Source organism: Phyllobates terribilis, unplaced genomic scaffold (genome assembly GCF_046119375.1).
Source record: "Phyllobates terribilis strain yellow unplaced genomic scaffold, ASM4611937v1 Scaffold_9__5_contigs__length_417890890, whole genome shotgun sequence".
NCBI classification, from domain to species: Eukaryota; Metazoa; Chordata; class Amphibia; order Anura; family Dendrobatidae; genus Phyllobates; species Phyllobates terribilis.
In genome coordinates, this window is record NW_027362769.1 from 405,525,524 (window position 1) to 405,538,296 (window position 12,773).

The 12,773-nt window shown below is 47.4% G+C and overlaps 1 protein-coding gene across 1 annotated transcript; it reads right to left on the reverse strand.

Annotated features, from left to right (window-relative positions):
* Positions 1–10,640: 10,640 nt before the first annotated feature.
* LOC141161452 (taste receptor type 2 member 43-like) lies at positions 10,641–11,531 on the reverse strand. The gene has a single exon (XM_073646262.1). The coding sequence runs from the start codon at positions 11,529–11,531 to the stop codon at positions 10,641–10,643; it is 891 nt and encodes a 296-aa protein (XP_073502363.1).
* Between the last annotated feature and the right edge of the window lie 1,242 nt (positions 11,532–12,773).

The window sequence follows — 12,773 nt, forward strand, 5'->3', positions numbered from 1 at the left end:
GTATAATATTACAGGTTATATATAATAGATTCCTTGATAGGGCGTTGATCCAGGGATCTAGTCTGATTGTCGTATGGAGTCGGGAAGGAAATTTTTCCCCAATGTGGAGCTTAGTGTTTGCCACATGGGTTTTTTTTGCCTTCCTCTGGGTCAACATGTTAGGCTATGGGGTGAACTAGATGGACTTAGTCTTCCTTTAATTTTAAAAAACTATGTTACTATGTTACATTTGCGCTGTACTTGCTGTTGTTACCTCTGTGTCGTTACCTCTGCGCTGTACTCGCTGTTGTTACATCTGTGTCGTTACCTCTGCGCTTTACTCGCTATTGTTACCTCTGTGTCGTTACCTCTGCGCTGTACTCGCTGTTGTTACCTCTGTGTCGTTACCTCTGCGCTGTACTCGCTGTTGTTACCTCTGTGTCGTTACCTCTGCACTGTACTCGCTATTGTTACCTCTGTGTCGTTACCTCTGTTCTGTACTCGCTGGCGTTAGCTCTGTTCTGTACTCGCTGGCGTTAGCTCTGTTCTGTACTTGCTGGCGTTAGCGCTGCGCTGTACTTGCTGGCGTTAGCTCTGCGCTGTACTCGCTGGCGTTAGCTCTGCGCTATACTCGCTGATCGCTGCTCATAGGTCGGGTTCATAATTGACACGTTTATACATTTAGGACACTGCCAGATTTATGAGTTTCGCCTTAATTAGCTCATTAATATGCGTGTAACCCCCTGATTGCTGGCGCTCTATGTGTAACGCTGGAGACGGCTCTGCCATCAGGAGAAGAGCGCTCAGTAACTTCTGTTTTCTCACATCTGACCTTGGAGCTCTCCCAGTTTTGGATTTGTATACAGGAGGTTGTGGTGATTACCTTGGGGATTTACACCTGTGGAATACACTATAGTGTTTGAATTGTCTTGTACATGTTTGTGTATTTCTAAAGGTCAGACCAGTATTTGTCTTACCCTGATTGTGGTCTCCTCTTCTAAACAATGTTGTTTGCTAATATGCTAATTGTACTAAAACCTAGCTATTTACAACAGCCCTTGTGATACCAACTATGTAAATAGATTAGCTCAATAATAACTGAGCCCTGCACCTTTACCTCTTACCTGTGCCTGATGACCTCACACAGATGTAAATATAAACAGGGATGTCTGTATTGCTAGAGACAGAATGAGTCTTGGGACAGAGATTCAGAAAGACTTTAGAAGGAGAATGCGAGACATCCTTCAGGACATCAGATGGATTGCATGGCATCCAAAGAGACACAGATTTGTATTCTACATGATTCTAGTCTAAGGATACCGGCCCTGACTGGAAAGATTCAGATCTGCTCCATTAACCATCAGAGAGACATGGATGCATTTTGGGGAGTCCACGAGAGGTCAAAGAAGTCACCTGGACCCATGGATATGTTGTTTTGAGGTTGCTAGGAGGGCCCCACCGGTCACCTGGCCCCATGGAAACTCTCGGAGAGGCCAGATTTGGACCCTCGGGTCTCCTGGTCTTGTATCTCAATGGACTGCTAGCTTCCTAAGCTTACCGCTACCTCCTCTCTGTGGGGGCCCGCCAGAAGCGGGGGGCCACTGGTTGAGGTAGTCAGCCCTGGAAGTCTCCAAAGTTGTAGCTGTTCTATCCCAGGCGAGTGGACAAGGAAGGGTGAGACTGTGTAATGTTGTATCATCTTGGGTATTTGCTGGGACTGTTCTATGTGTTTATTGTCTGCTTTGTAGTTCAATAAAGTATTGCCATGCTGTTTTACCCTCACCCTGTGTTGTCTGAGTAGCATTAGGCCCATGGAAGACCCAAAGGGCTCCACAACCAGGGAGGCATGTAGACAGACCCAGCAGACCATAGGTGAGGCATACACAGTGGGTTTCGGATGCTACCATGTCCAAGCCCACCAGCCCGGCCTTGGTAGGAGAATCTGAAAGGATAAACAGCAGCAACAAGGTACAGCAACCACAGGAGCTGTGCCAGCTTCAACAGATTGAACACCAGGCCACCGACACTCATCGGATTCAATTCAGGAACCACAGGATGCTGAGGAAGGAAGGTGTGGACACAATGGATACCAGTCTGTTTTCTTCAATTTCGAGTGGAGTTTATTTGCAAGGAAGACATGGTGTTACGCACACGCCCAGACTAACTGGCATGAGCATGATTAGTGATCCCACTGGACCATGAACCGAGGAGTGCCTGGAGGGGCGTAACTAAGTATCAACTCGGTCCGACCAAGGTCACACGGCGGCTCAGTCGACTCCGTGAACCAGGGAGGAACTGAGCAGAGGGACCAGGTGCTACTCCAGGTCAGACCCCGGTTACAGCTGTTGACCCACACCGGGGAATGCAGGAATAGGCAGGCACGGCTGGTATGCAAACAGGTGGGTACTGGCAGGCACGGCTGGTATGCAGACAGGTGGGCACTGGCAGGCACGGCTGGCATGCAGAGAGGCAGGTACTGGCAGGTAGGAACACAGGCGGGATAGGGACCAGTACAGACTGGGACACAGGAACGGAGCCGCAGGTGCGGTGGACAAGCAGAGCAGAGCAAAACCCGCAGGTGCGGTAGACAAGCAGAGCAGAGCAAAACCCGCAGATGCGGTAGACAAGCAGAGCAGAGCAAAACCCTCAGGTGCGGTAGACAAGCAGAGCAGAGCAAAACCCTCAGGTGCGGTAGACAAGCAGAGCAGAGCAAAACCCGCAGGTGCGGTAGACAAGCAGAGCAGAGCAAAACCCGCAGGTGCGGTGAACAAGCAGAGAAAAACCCGGAGGTGCGGTAGACAAGCAGAGCAGAGCGAAACTGCCGGTGCGGTGAATGAGCGGAGCAGAGCGAAACCGCCGGTGCGGTGAACAAGCAGAGCAGAGCGAAACCGCAGGTGCGATGAACGACCAGAGCGAAACCGCAGGTGCGGTGAACAAGCAGAGCAGAGCGAAACCGCAGGTGCTGTGAACAAGCAGAACCAGATGCACACAACGTACCTACAATGAAGTAGCGAGTGTACACAAAGCTCACAAACAGAAGTTCAGAGACAACGAGTTGGAGTTAGGTGCAGGTTCAGACACTGCAGGAAAAGGGAAGGTTCGGACATAGAGAGAAACAGGTAACGGGCTAGGACACTGTTCAGACAGGAACTGAACCAGGAATAAGATACTGGAACGAGCCTGGGAACTCAGCCCCCAGGGTGGCGGAGACAGACTAGAAGTCACAGATACAGGTAACAGGCCTGGATACAGTACAGGACCTGGCAACTCAGTTGCACAGAACAAGCTGAATGAAAGTGTTGCTCAGGCACCTCCTACTGGGTGGAGGGGGTTTAAGTATCCTGTGACTAACAGCAATAGGCTGGGGAGGCATTAGGAGTGCGCACACAGTAACTATAAGAATCAGGCAGTAGCCGCGCCGCCGCCCTAAGAAATCAGACAAGAGACACAGCAGATACTGGAGCAAAGTGTGCAGCCTGGATTGATAGATAAGATGGTGGTCTTGCATGGTGGGAGGTGGTAAGCCATGCCAGCACGCCGCCAGGGATGTTACACATGGAATATGCTCTGTGGAAACTGGATAATGCAAAGTTGTTTTTTTCTCATGAAGATGAGACCTCTTACATTTGTGTCTGTGCTTAAAGACATGCTGATTGGAATCCTGTCATGTCTGGCTAATTAAGATTGGGGGAGCAATGTGACGATACAGAGTAAAATCTTAATAAGCCAGACGTTTAGATTTGTTAAGTCAAGAGAAATACACTATTGTGTTTAAATTACATTATTGTGTTTAAATTGTCTTGTACATGTTTGTGTATTTCTAAAGGTCAGACCAGTATTTGTCTAAAACTGATTGTGGTCTCCTCTTGGAAACAATGTTGTTTGTTAATATGCTAATTGTACTAAAAGTCAGCTATTTACAACAGCCCCTGTGATATCAACTATGTAAATAGATTAGCTCAATAATAACTGAGCCTTGCACCTTTACCTCTTACCTGTGCCTGATGACCTCACACAGATGTAAATATAAACAGGGATGTCTGTAGTGCTAGAGACAGAATGAGTCTTGGGGCAGAGATTCAGAAAGACTTTAGAAGGAGAATGAGAGACATCCTTCAGGACAGCAGATGGATTGCATGGCATCCAAAGAGACGCAGATTTGTATTCTACATGATTCTAGTCTAAGAGTATCGGCCCTGACTAGAAAGATTCGCATTTGCTCCATTAACCATCAGAGAGACATGGATACATTTTGGGGAGTCCAGGAGAGGACGAAGAAGTCACCTGGCCCAATGGATATGTTTTGGGGTTGCTAGGAGGGCCCCACCGGTCACCTGGCCCCATGGAAACTCTCGGAGAGGCCAGGGTGGGACCCTTGGGTCTCCTGGCCTTGTACCTTGATGGACTGCTAGCTTCCTAAGCTTGCCCCTATCTTCTCTCTGTGCGGGCCCGCCACAAGCGGGGGCGCTACTGGTTGAGGTAGTCGGCCCTGGAAGTCTCCAAAGTCGCAGCTGTTCTATCCCAGGCGGGCGGAGAAGGAAGGGTGAGACTGTGTAATGTTGTACCATCTTGAGTATTTGCTGGGACTGTTCTATGTGTTTATTGTCCGCTTTGTGGTTTAATAAAGTATTGCCACGCTGTTTTACCATCACCCTGCGTTGTGTGAGTAGTATTATGCCCACAAAAGACCCCGGGTCTTCACAACACCCATCTTTTATTTTCCCATTTCTCGGTGGCTAAATTTTTTTTATAATAGATAGATATTAAAAAAATAAAGGTAATAGATAAATAATAGATGGAAAGAATAAAGAGAAGCGGCGCTCTAATAAACATCCAAATAAAAAGTGAAGAAGTAAAAATTTAGCCCACGTGGCAATGTTTCTGTTCACAGAAGCCTTATATTTGTTCTGTATTGTTGTAATTGGATTATTGCTTGGGAACCCTGAACCCTTTATTTGTTGTGCTGTCCAATTATTTTTTATCTAGATAGATGTGTAATAGATCAAATGATGATAGATAATAGATGGATGATAGATAATACTGTAGATAATAGATAATATAACCAGGGATGCATCCCTCTGTCTGAAGCCTCTATAGACTGCACATGTGCGACACACCTGCGCAGTCTGGCTTCAGACAGAAGAACACATGGAGCTGTTACAGGTAAGAGGAGTGTATGGCGCCGGAGATCACGGTATATGTAGACACTGAACGCATACCGCGATCTCCGGCGCCATACTTACCTGACAGGGAGGAGCGTTGCCGCAGCGCCTCTCTTCTCGTCGGATACCAGGGCAGGAGTGAAGGCGTCGGAATCGGCGCATGCGCATAGCGCTATCCGGCGCCATTATACTGAAGACACATTTGCAGTGTGTCTTCAGCAAAACGGCGCCGGGCAGCGCGGTATGGCACGCACGTACTCCGACGCCACACTCCTCCCCCGGCCTCTGGCAGAACAGGACACAGCGCTGGAGCACAGGGAAGAAAGGTGAGTATAAGTGTTTATTTCTTTTTTTTGTATGTGTGCAACGTGAAAGGGATGAGGAGTACGGTTATAGGAAGTTTCGCCCCCAGCAATTTGCCCCCAGCAGTTCGCCCCCATCTGTTCGCCCCCAGGTACATTTCGCCCCTATCATTTCGCCCCCAGGAAGATTCGCCCCCGCACATTTCACCCCCCAACGTTTCACCCCCGGACGTTTTGAACTGGGGGCGATATGTGCGGGGGTGAGATGTGCGGGGGCAAAACATCCTGGGGGCCAAATGCTGGGGACTAAATGTGCGGGGGCGAAATGTACCCGGGGGCAAACTGCTGGGGGCGAACTGCTGAGGGCGAAACATCCAATTCCCATGGAGTACCATGCATACCAGGATTGGGGGGATGAGAGGTACAATGCATATCAGGATTGGGGGAAGAGGGGGCCACACATACCAGGATTGGGGAATGAGGAGGCCACACATACCAGGATTGGAGAATGAGGGGGCCACACATACCAGGATTGGGGAATGAGGGGGCCACACATACCAGGATTGGGGAATGAGGGGTGCCATACATGCCAGGGGTGAGGGGGATGCCACGCATACCAGGATTGGGGGATGAGGGGGCCACACATACCAGGATTGTGGAATGAGGGGGCCACACATACCAGGATTGGGGAATGAGGGGGCCACACATACCAGGATTGGGGAATGAGGGGGCCACACATACCAGGATTGAGGAATGAGGGGTACCATACATACCAGGATTGAGGGGTGAGGGGGGGTACCATGCATACCAGGATTGGGGGGTGAGGGGTGCCATGCATACCAGGATTGGGGGGTGAGGGGTACCACGCATACCAGGATTGGGGGATGAGGGGTACCACGCATACCAGGATTGGGGGGTGAGGGGTACCACGCATACCACGATTGGGGGATGAGGAGTACCACACATACCACGATTGGGGGATGAGGGGTACCACGCATACCACGATTGGGGGTTGAGGGGTACCATGCATACCAGGATTGGGGGATGAGAAGTGCCATGCATACCAGGATTGGGGGATGAGCGATGAGGGGTACCATGCATACCAGGATAGGGATGAGGGGTGCCATGCATACCAGGATAGTGATCTGGGGGGGGCGTGCATACTAGGATTCGGATGAGGGGCCATGCATACCAGGAGAGGGATGAGGGGTACCATGTATACCAGGATAGGGATGAGGGGTACCATGCATACCAGGATGAGGGATGGGGTGCCATGCATTCCAGGATAGGGATGAGGGGTAGCATGCACACCAGGATGAGGGGGTACCATACATACCAGGATAGGGATGAGGGATGGGGTTCCATGCATACCAGGATTGGGGGATGAGGAAGCCATGCATACCAGGATTGGGTATGAGGGGTGCCATGCATACCAGGATTGGGGATGAGGGGTGCCATACATACCAGGATAGGGATGAGGCGTGCCATGCATACCAGGATAGGGATGAGGGGTACCATGCATAAGAGGATAGTGATCTGGGGGGGCCATGCATACCCAGATTCGGATGAGGGGCCATGCATACCAGGATAGGGATGACTGGTATCATGTATACCAGGATAGGGATGAGGGGTACCATGCATACCAGGATAGGGATGAGGGGTACTATGCATACCAGGATGAGGGGTGCCATACATACCGGGATAGAGATGAGGGGTGCCATGCATACCAGGATTGGGGATGAGGGGTGTCATGCATACCAGGATTGGGGATGAGGGGTGTCATGCATACCAGGATTGGGGATGAGGGGTGCCATGCATACCAGGATTGGGGATGAGGGGTGCCATGCATACCAGGATTGGGGATGAGGGGTGCCATGCATACCAGGATAGGGATGATGGGTACCAAGCATACCAGGATAGGGATGATGGAGCCATGCATAACAGGATGAGGGGTGCCATGCATACCAGGATGGAGATCAGGGGTGCCATGCATACCAGGATAAGGATGAGGCGTGCCATGCATACCAGGATAGGGATGAGGGGTGCCATGCATACCAGGATGAGGGGTGCCATACATACCAGGATAGAGATGAGGGGTGCCATGCATACCAGGATTGGGGATGAGGGGTGCCATGCATACCAGGATAGGGATGAGGGGTGCCATGCATACAAGGATGAGGGGTGCCATACATACCAGGATAGAGATGAGGGGTGCCATGCATACCAGGATTGGGGATGAGGGGTACCATGCATACCAGGATAGGGATGAGGGGTGCCATGCATAACAGGATGAGGGGTGCCATGCATACCAGGATGAGGGGTGCCATACACCACCAGGATAGAGATGAGGGGTGCCATGCATACCAGGATTGGGGATGAGGGGTACCATGCATACCAGGATAGGGATGATGGAGCCATGCATAACAGGATGAGGGGTGCCATGCATGGGAGGATTGGATGAGGGGTGTCATGCATACCAGGATAAGGATGAGGCGTGCCATGCATACTAGGATTAGTGGTGAGAGGTGCCATGCATATCAGGATTGGGATGAGGGGTGCACATAACAGGATGGGGGAACAGGATGGGGGCAGCACAAATACCAGGATGAGGGCAGCACAAATACCAACATGGGAGACCATATACCAATAAAAATGCTCGCCACCCGGGTGTTGAACGGGCTTAACAGCTAGTAGATAATAAATAGATAGATGATAGATAGATGATAGATAGATACTAGATGATAGATAATAGATTTATAATAGATTTATAATAGATTTATAATAGATAGATAATAGATAGATGATAGATGATAGATAATAGACAGATAAGATAATAGATAGATAATAGATAGATAATATATAATAGATAGATGATAGATGATAGATAGATGATAGATAGATAATAGATGAGAGATAGATGATAAATAGATAACAGATAGATAACAGATAGATAACAGATAGATAACAGATAGCTGATAGATAGATGATAGATAGATAATAGATAGATGATAGATAGATGATAGATAATAGATGAGAGATAGATGATAGATAGATGATAGATAGATAATAGATGAGAGATAGATGATTGATAGATAGATAACAGATAGATAATAGATAGATGATAGATAGATAATAGATAGATAATAGATGAGAGATAGATGATAGATAGATAATAGATAGATGATAGATAGATGATAGATAGATAATAGATAGATGATAGATAATAGATAATAGATGAGAGATACATAGATGATAGATAATATATAGATAGTAGATAGTAGAAAGATGATAGAAAGATAGTAGAGAGATATATATAGATAATAGATTAGATGATAGATAGATGATAGATAGATGATAGATAGATAATAAATAGAAAGATGATCGATAATAGATAGATAATAGACAGATAATAGATTGGGTCAGGGATCCCAACACACACAGAGGGACAGCAACGGGGATATCACGCAATATCTCACCACGCCGTCACGCTGTCCGTATTTCATCCGGAGTCGCGAGCACGCCATCCAGACTACTCTCGTAGGTATCGGTAAGCGACCAGTGAGGGTATGGCGTCACACCTCAGGGATTCCAAAGCCTGGAATCCGTGTTTAACGCCCTCTGTATGGTCACTGTCAGCTTCGCGATAGCCCAATTATTATTAATTTTCTCTGCCACCACCGGCCGAGTTTGAAATATAATACAGGCCTGGCCGGACGCCTGCGTTTTGGTAGCGTATATGGCTTCGGGGAAGGGAACGATTACAGAACAAAAGAAACAGAACTATTCCATTTTATATTTATTCCAAAAGGGAGGCAGTGTTTAGGAAAAATATATACAAGGATGTTACAAAGGAAACATTAAAATACATAAGCAGTTACATAAAATAAACAGGATAAAAGAAGAAAAACTTACACTATATGATCGCTGAGATGATTCAATATAGGTGGAGGAGGGGCTCCCCAAATGATTATGCTGTTATCGAACAGGACCCGTTGCTTATAATTCTTATTTTCCCCTGGCAATGAGTGAGTCTGTCTTCTCCATGGGTTCTCTTATACCTAAGGGGAGATCTGTCCACACACCCCCTGTTCTGATATCATGTGGCCGGTCTCCAGCCTGTACATTTTTATTACAAACGCTAACTTCTGCGATAACTCATCGCTCATTGATCACAGAAGCTTGCAAATGACGCAATTTTTTTCCCTTATTATTTTATCTTTATTTAGAGACCACACATCGCATAGCTGCAGTCTGCTATTCTGGTGTTTTTGCGCTACAGCTCCCTGATTCTGCTTACAGCCCTGGAAAACTACATATACATTCCTGGGCTGATTTGGTCACTAAACATATGGGTCTCGTTACTGTCGGACATATGGAACTCGCAATATTTTATATCTCATATTGGAGTTGGCCTGGCTACGGCTGGTGGCCGGGAAGTGTTTGTGAGTGCCTTTGAACTTAACAAATCATTTCTTCTTTGCTCCAAACTCTGGCCTGGGAGAAGGTGTCAATCTATCTCAGGTCTGTTTTAAGAGGAAATGCATTTACATTTTAGTTAGCTTGTACCAGTTCTTGGCTGGCATTGTTTGTGTAAGCTATTTCTCAGGCGTGTGTTACTTGGGGCTTTTTTTTTCTGAACAAAAGGGGAATAAGGGAGGGAGGTGAACATATATGTCAGGCAAATATGGACGAACATTTTCCTGACATTAATATTTCCCTGACAGGTAGATAATAGATAGATAATAGATATGTGATAGATAATAGATAGATGATAGATAATAGATATATAATAGATAGATGATAAATAATAGATAGATAATAGATGATAGATAGATAATAGATAGATAACAGATACTAGATAGATAATAGATAGATAATAGATGATAGATACTAGATAGATGATAGATAATAGATGATAGATAGATGATAGATAATAGATAATACATACTAGATAGATAATAGATAGATAATAGATGATAGATAATAGATAGATAATAGATGATAGATAATATATAGATAATAGATAGATATTAGCTAATAGATAGATGATAGATAAAAGTCAGATAATAGATGATAGATGATAGATGATCGATAATAGATAGATAATAGATAGATAATAGATATATGATAGATAATATATGATAGATAATAGATAGATAATAGGTAATAGATATGTGATAGACACATTGTTCCTCTGTTAGCAGAAGACCTCAAGCTTTCTCCATAATCTCTTCTTTAATGTGGGATTCCCTATGATTAAGGTTAGTGCTTCCACAGACGGATATGTTGCGATGCTCAGCATGGAGAACACTCTAAACACATCCTGAAGACTGAATGAGGTCAGGTTGAAGGCGGTTGCAATGGTTCCAGTAATGGCCATCTGCAGCATTGTGTTCAGGACAACTTGTAGGACCATGGACCTGATCGCTCGGACATGGCCACCGACACGAGAAGAACTGAAGTTGGACTCCTTGATCCTCCACACGTGTCTTATGAGATACATCACACTGAGGCTGATACAGATGAGGGTGCTAATGAACGGGAGAACACAACCAAGAAAGATGTTCACTGTCAGGCAATAGTAGTTTATCACTGGACTTGTGAAATTAGTTGTGCTGTCAATAACCAAGGAGACTGTGCCATAAACTGGAAAGCTGACAGCAAATACCCAAATTAATGAAGCCATGAGGATTAGCTTCATGGAAGACTTAAACTGAACCTTCACCCAAGTCCACCAATGATTGGAGAAGTTGAAGAGTTTCAGGCAGTACTGGATGGAGAGCCAAGCTGTGTTCCAGAAGAAGAAGTAGCTCATACAGAAGTAGAAGACAGATAAATACAAATAGAGGATCCCGATTTGCGGAAGTCTAGAAATAACATAGTACATCAGATTGATGAAAGCAGAAAACCACTGGAGAAGCAGGTCAGAGACAGCTGTGGACAGGACGATCTGCTCGCAGGTAGTCAGGCGTTGTTTATTCTTCGAGCGGGTGATGTAGAAGGAGATAATGAAAGAATTCAGAGCAGATCCTGGGACCAACATAACGATGGTGATGACAGTGTGTAATATCTTCAGAACCGTCAGCATTCTGCCTTGCACTGTCTGTCCCGGCCCGAAGTGAGAGGAGCTGTGGACACGGTCTTCCCCGACCAGAGGTGAGAGTAGCTGTGGACACGGTCTTCCCCGACCAGAGGTGAGAGGAGCTGTGGACACGGTCTTCCCCGACCAGAGGTGAGAGGAGCTGTGGACACGGTCTTCCCCGATCAGAGGTGAGAGGAGCTGTGGACACGGTCCTCCCCGACCAGAGGTGAGAGGAGCTGTGGACACGGTCTTCCCCGACCAGAGGTGAGAGGAGCTGTAGACACGGTCTTCCCTGACCAGAGGTGAGAGTAGCTGTGGACACGGTCTTCCCCGACCAGAGGTGAGAGTAGCTGTGGACACGTTCTGCCTTAATCTGAGGTGAGAGGAGCTATGTATTCAGTCTACTCCAGCCAGAGGAGCGGTGGACACAGTCTTCTTCAGGCAGATGTGAGAGGAGCTGTGTACATGGTCTTCCACGGCCAGAGGTAAGATTTGTTGTGCACGCAATCTGCCCTGGCCAGAGGTGGGAGAAGCTGTGGAGACGGTCTGCCCCGGTCTGAGGTAAGAGTAGGTATGGACACGGTCTGCTCCAGCCTGAGGTAAGAGGAGCTGTGGATACTGTTTGCCCCAGCCAGAGGTAAAAATAGCTGTGGACAAGGTCTGCCCCAGCGTAAGGTGAAAGGAGCTGTGGACACGGTCTGCCTCAGCCAAAGGTGAGAAGAGCTTTCCTCGACAAGAGGTGAGAGGAGCTATGGACACGGTCTTCCCCGGCCAGAGTCGAGAGAAGCTATGGAGACAGTCTGCCCCAGCCAGAGGTGAGAGGAGCTATGGAGACAGTCTGCCCCAGCCAGAGGTGAGAGGAGCTATGGACACGGTCTTCCCCGGCCAGAGTCGAGAGAAGCTATGGAGACAGTCTGCCCCAGCCAGAGGTGAGAGAAGCTATGGAGACAGTCTGCCCCAGCCAGAGGTGAGAGGAGCTATGGACACGGTCTTCCCCGGCCTGATATGAGAGGAGCTATGGACATGGTCTGCCCCACCTCACCTGAGCAGTGATAGAACAAGTCATAACGATCAACAGTGTACAGCATGGATGGATGGAGAATGGATCCGGTAAGCGATGCAAATTTGAGACGTATCTAATATCAGTGCTGCAAGACGAGCACACAGACCCCTCAACATGTCACACAGAAGAGAAGGTGCAGATTCTTCAAAGAATGCCAAAATATTCCGGGCAGCTTCACCTAACAC

Excerpts from the sequence above, each read along its gene's own strand:
- LOC141161452 (XM_073646262.1), bottom strand. The coding sequence starts at position 11,531 with ATGCTGACGGTTCTGAAGATATTACACACTGTCATCACCATCGTTATG.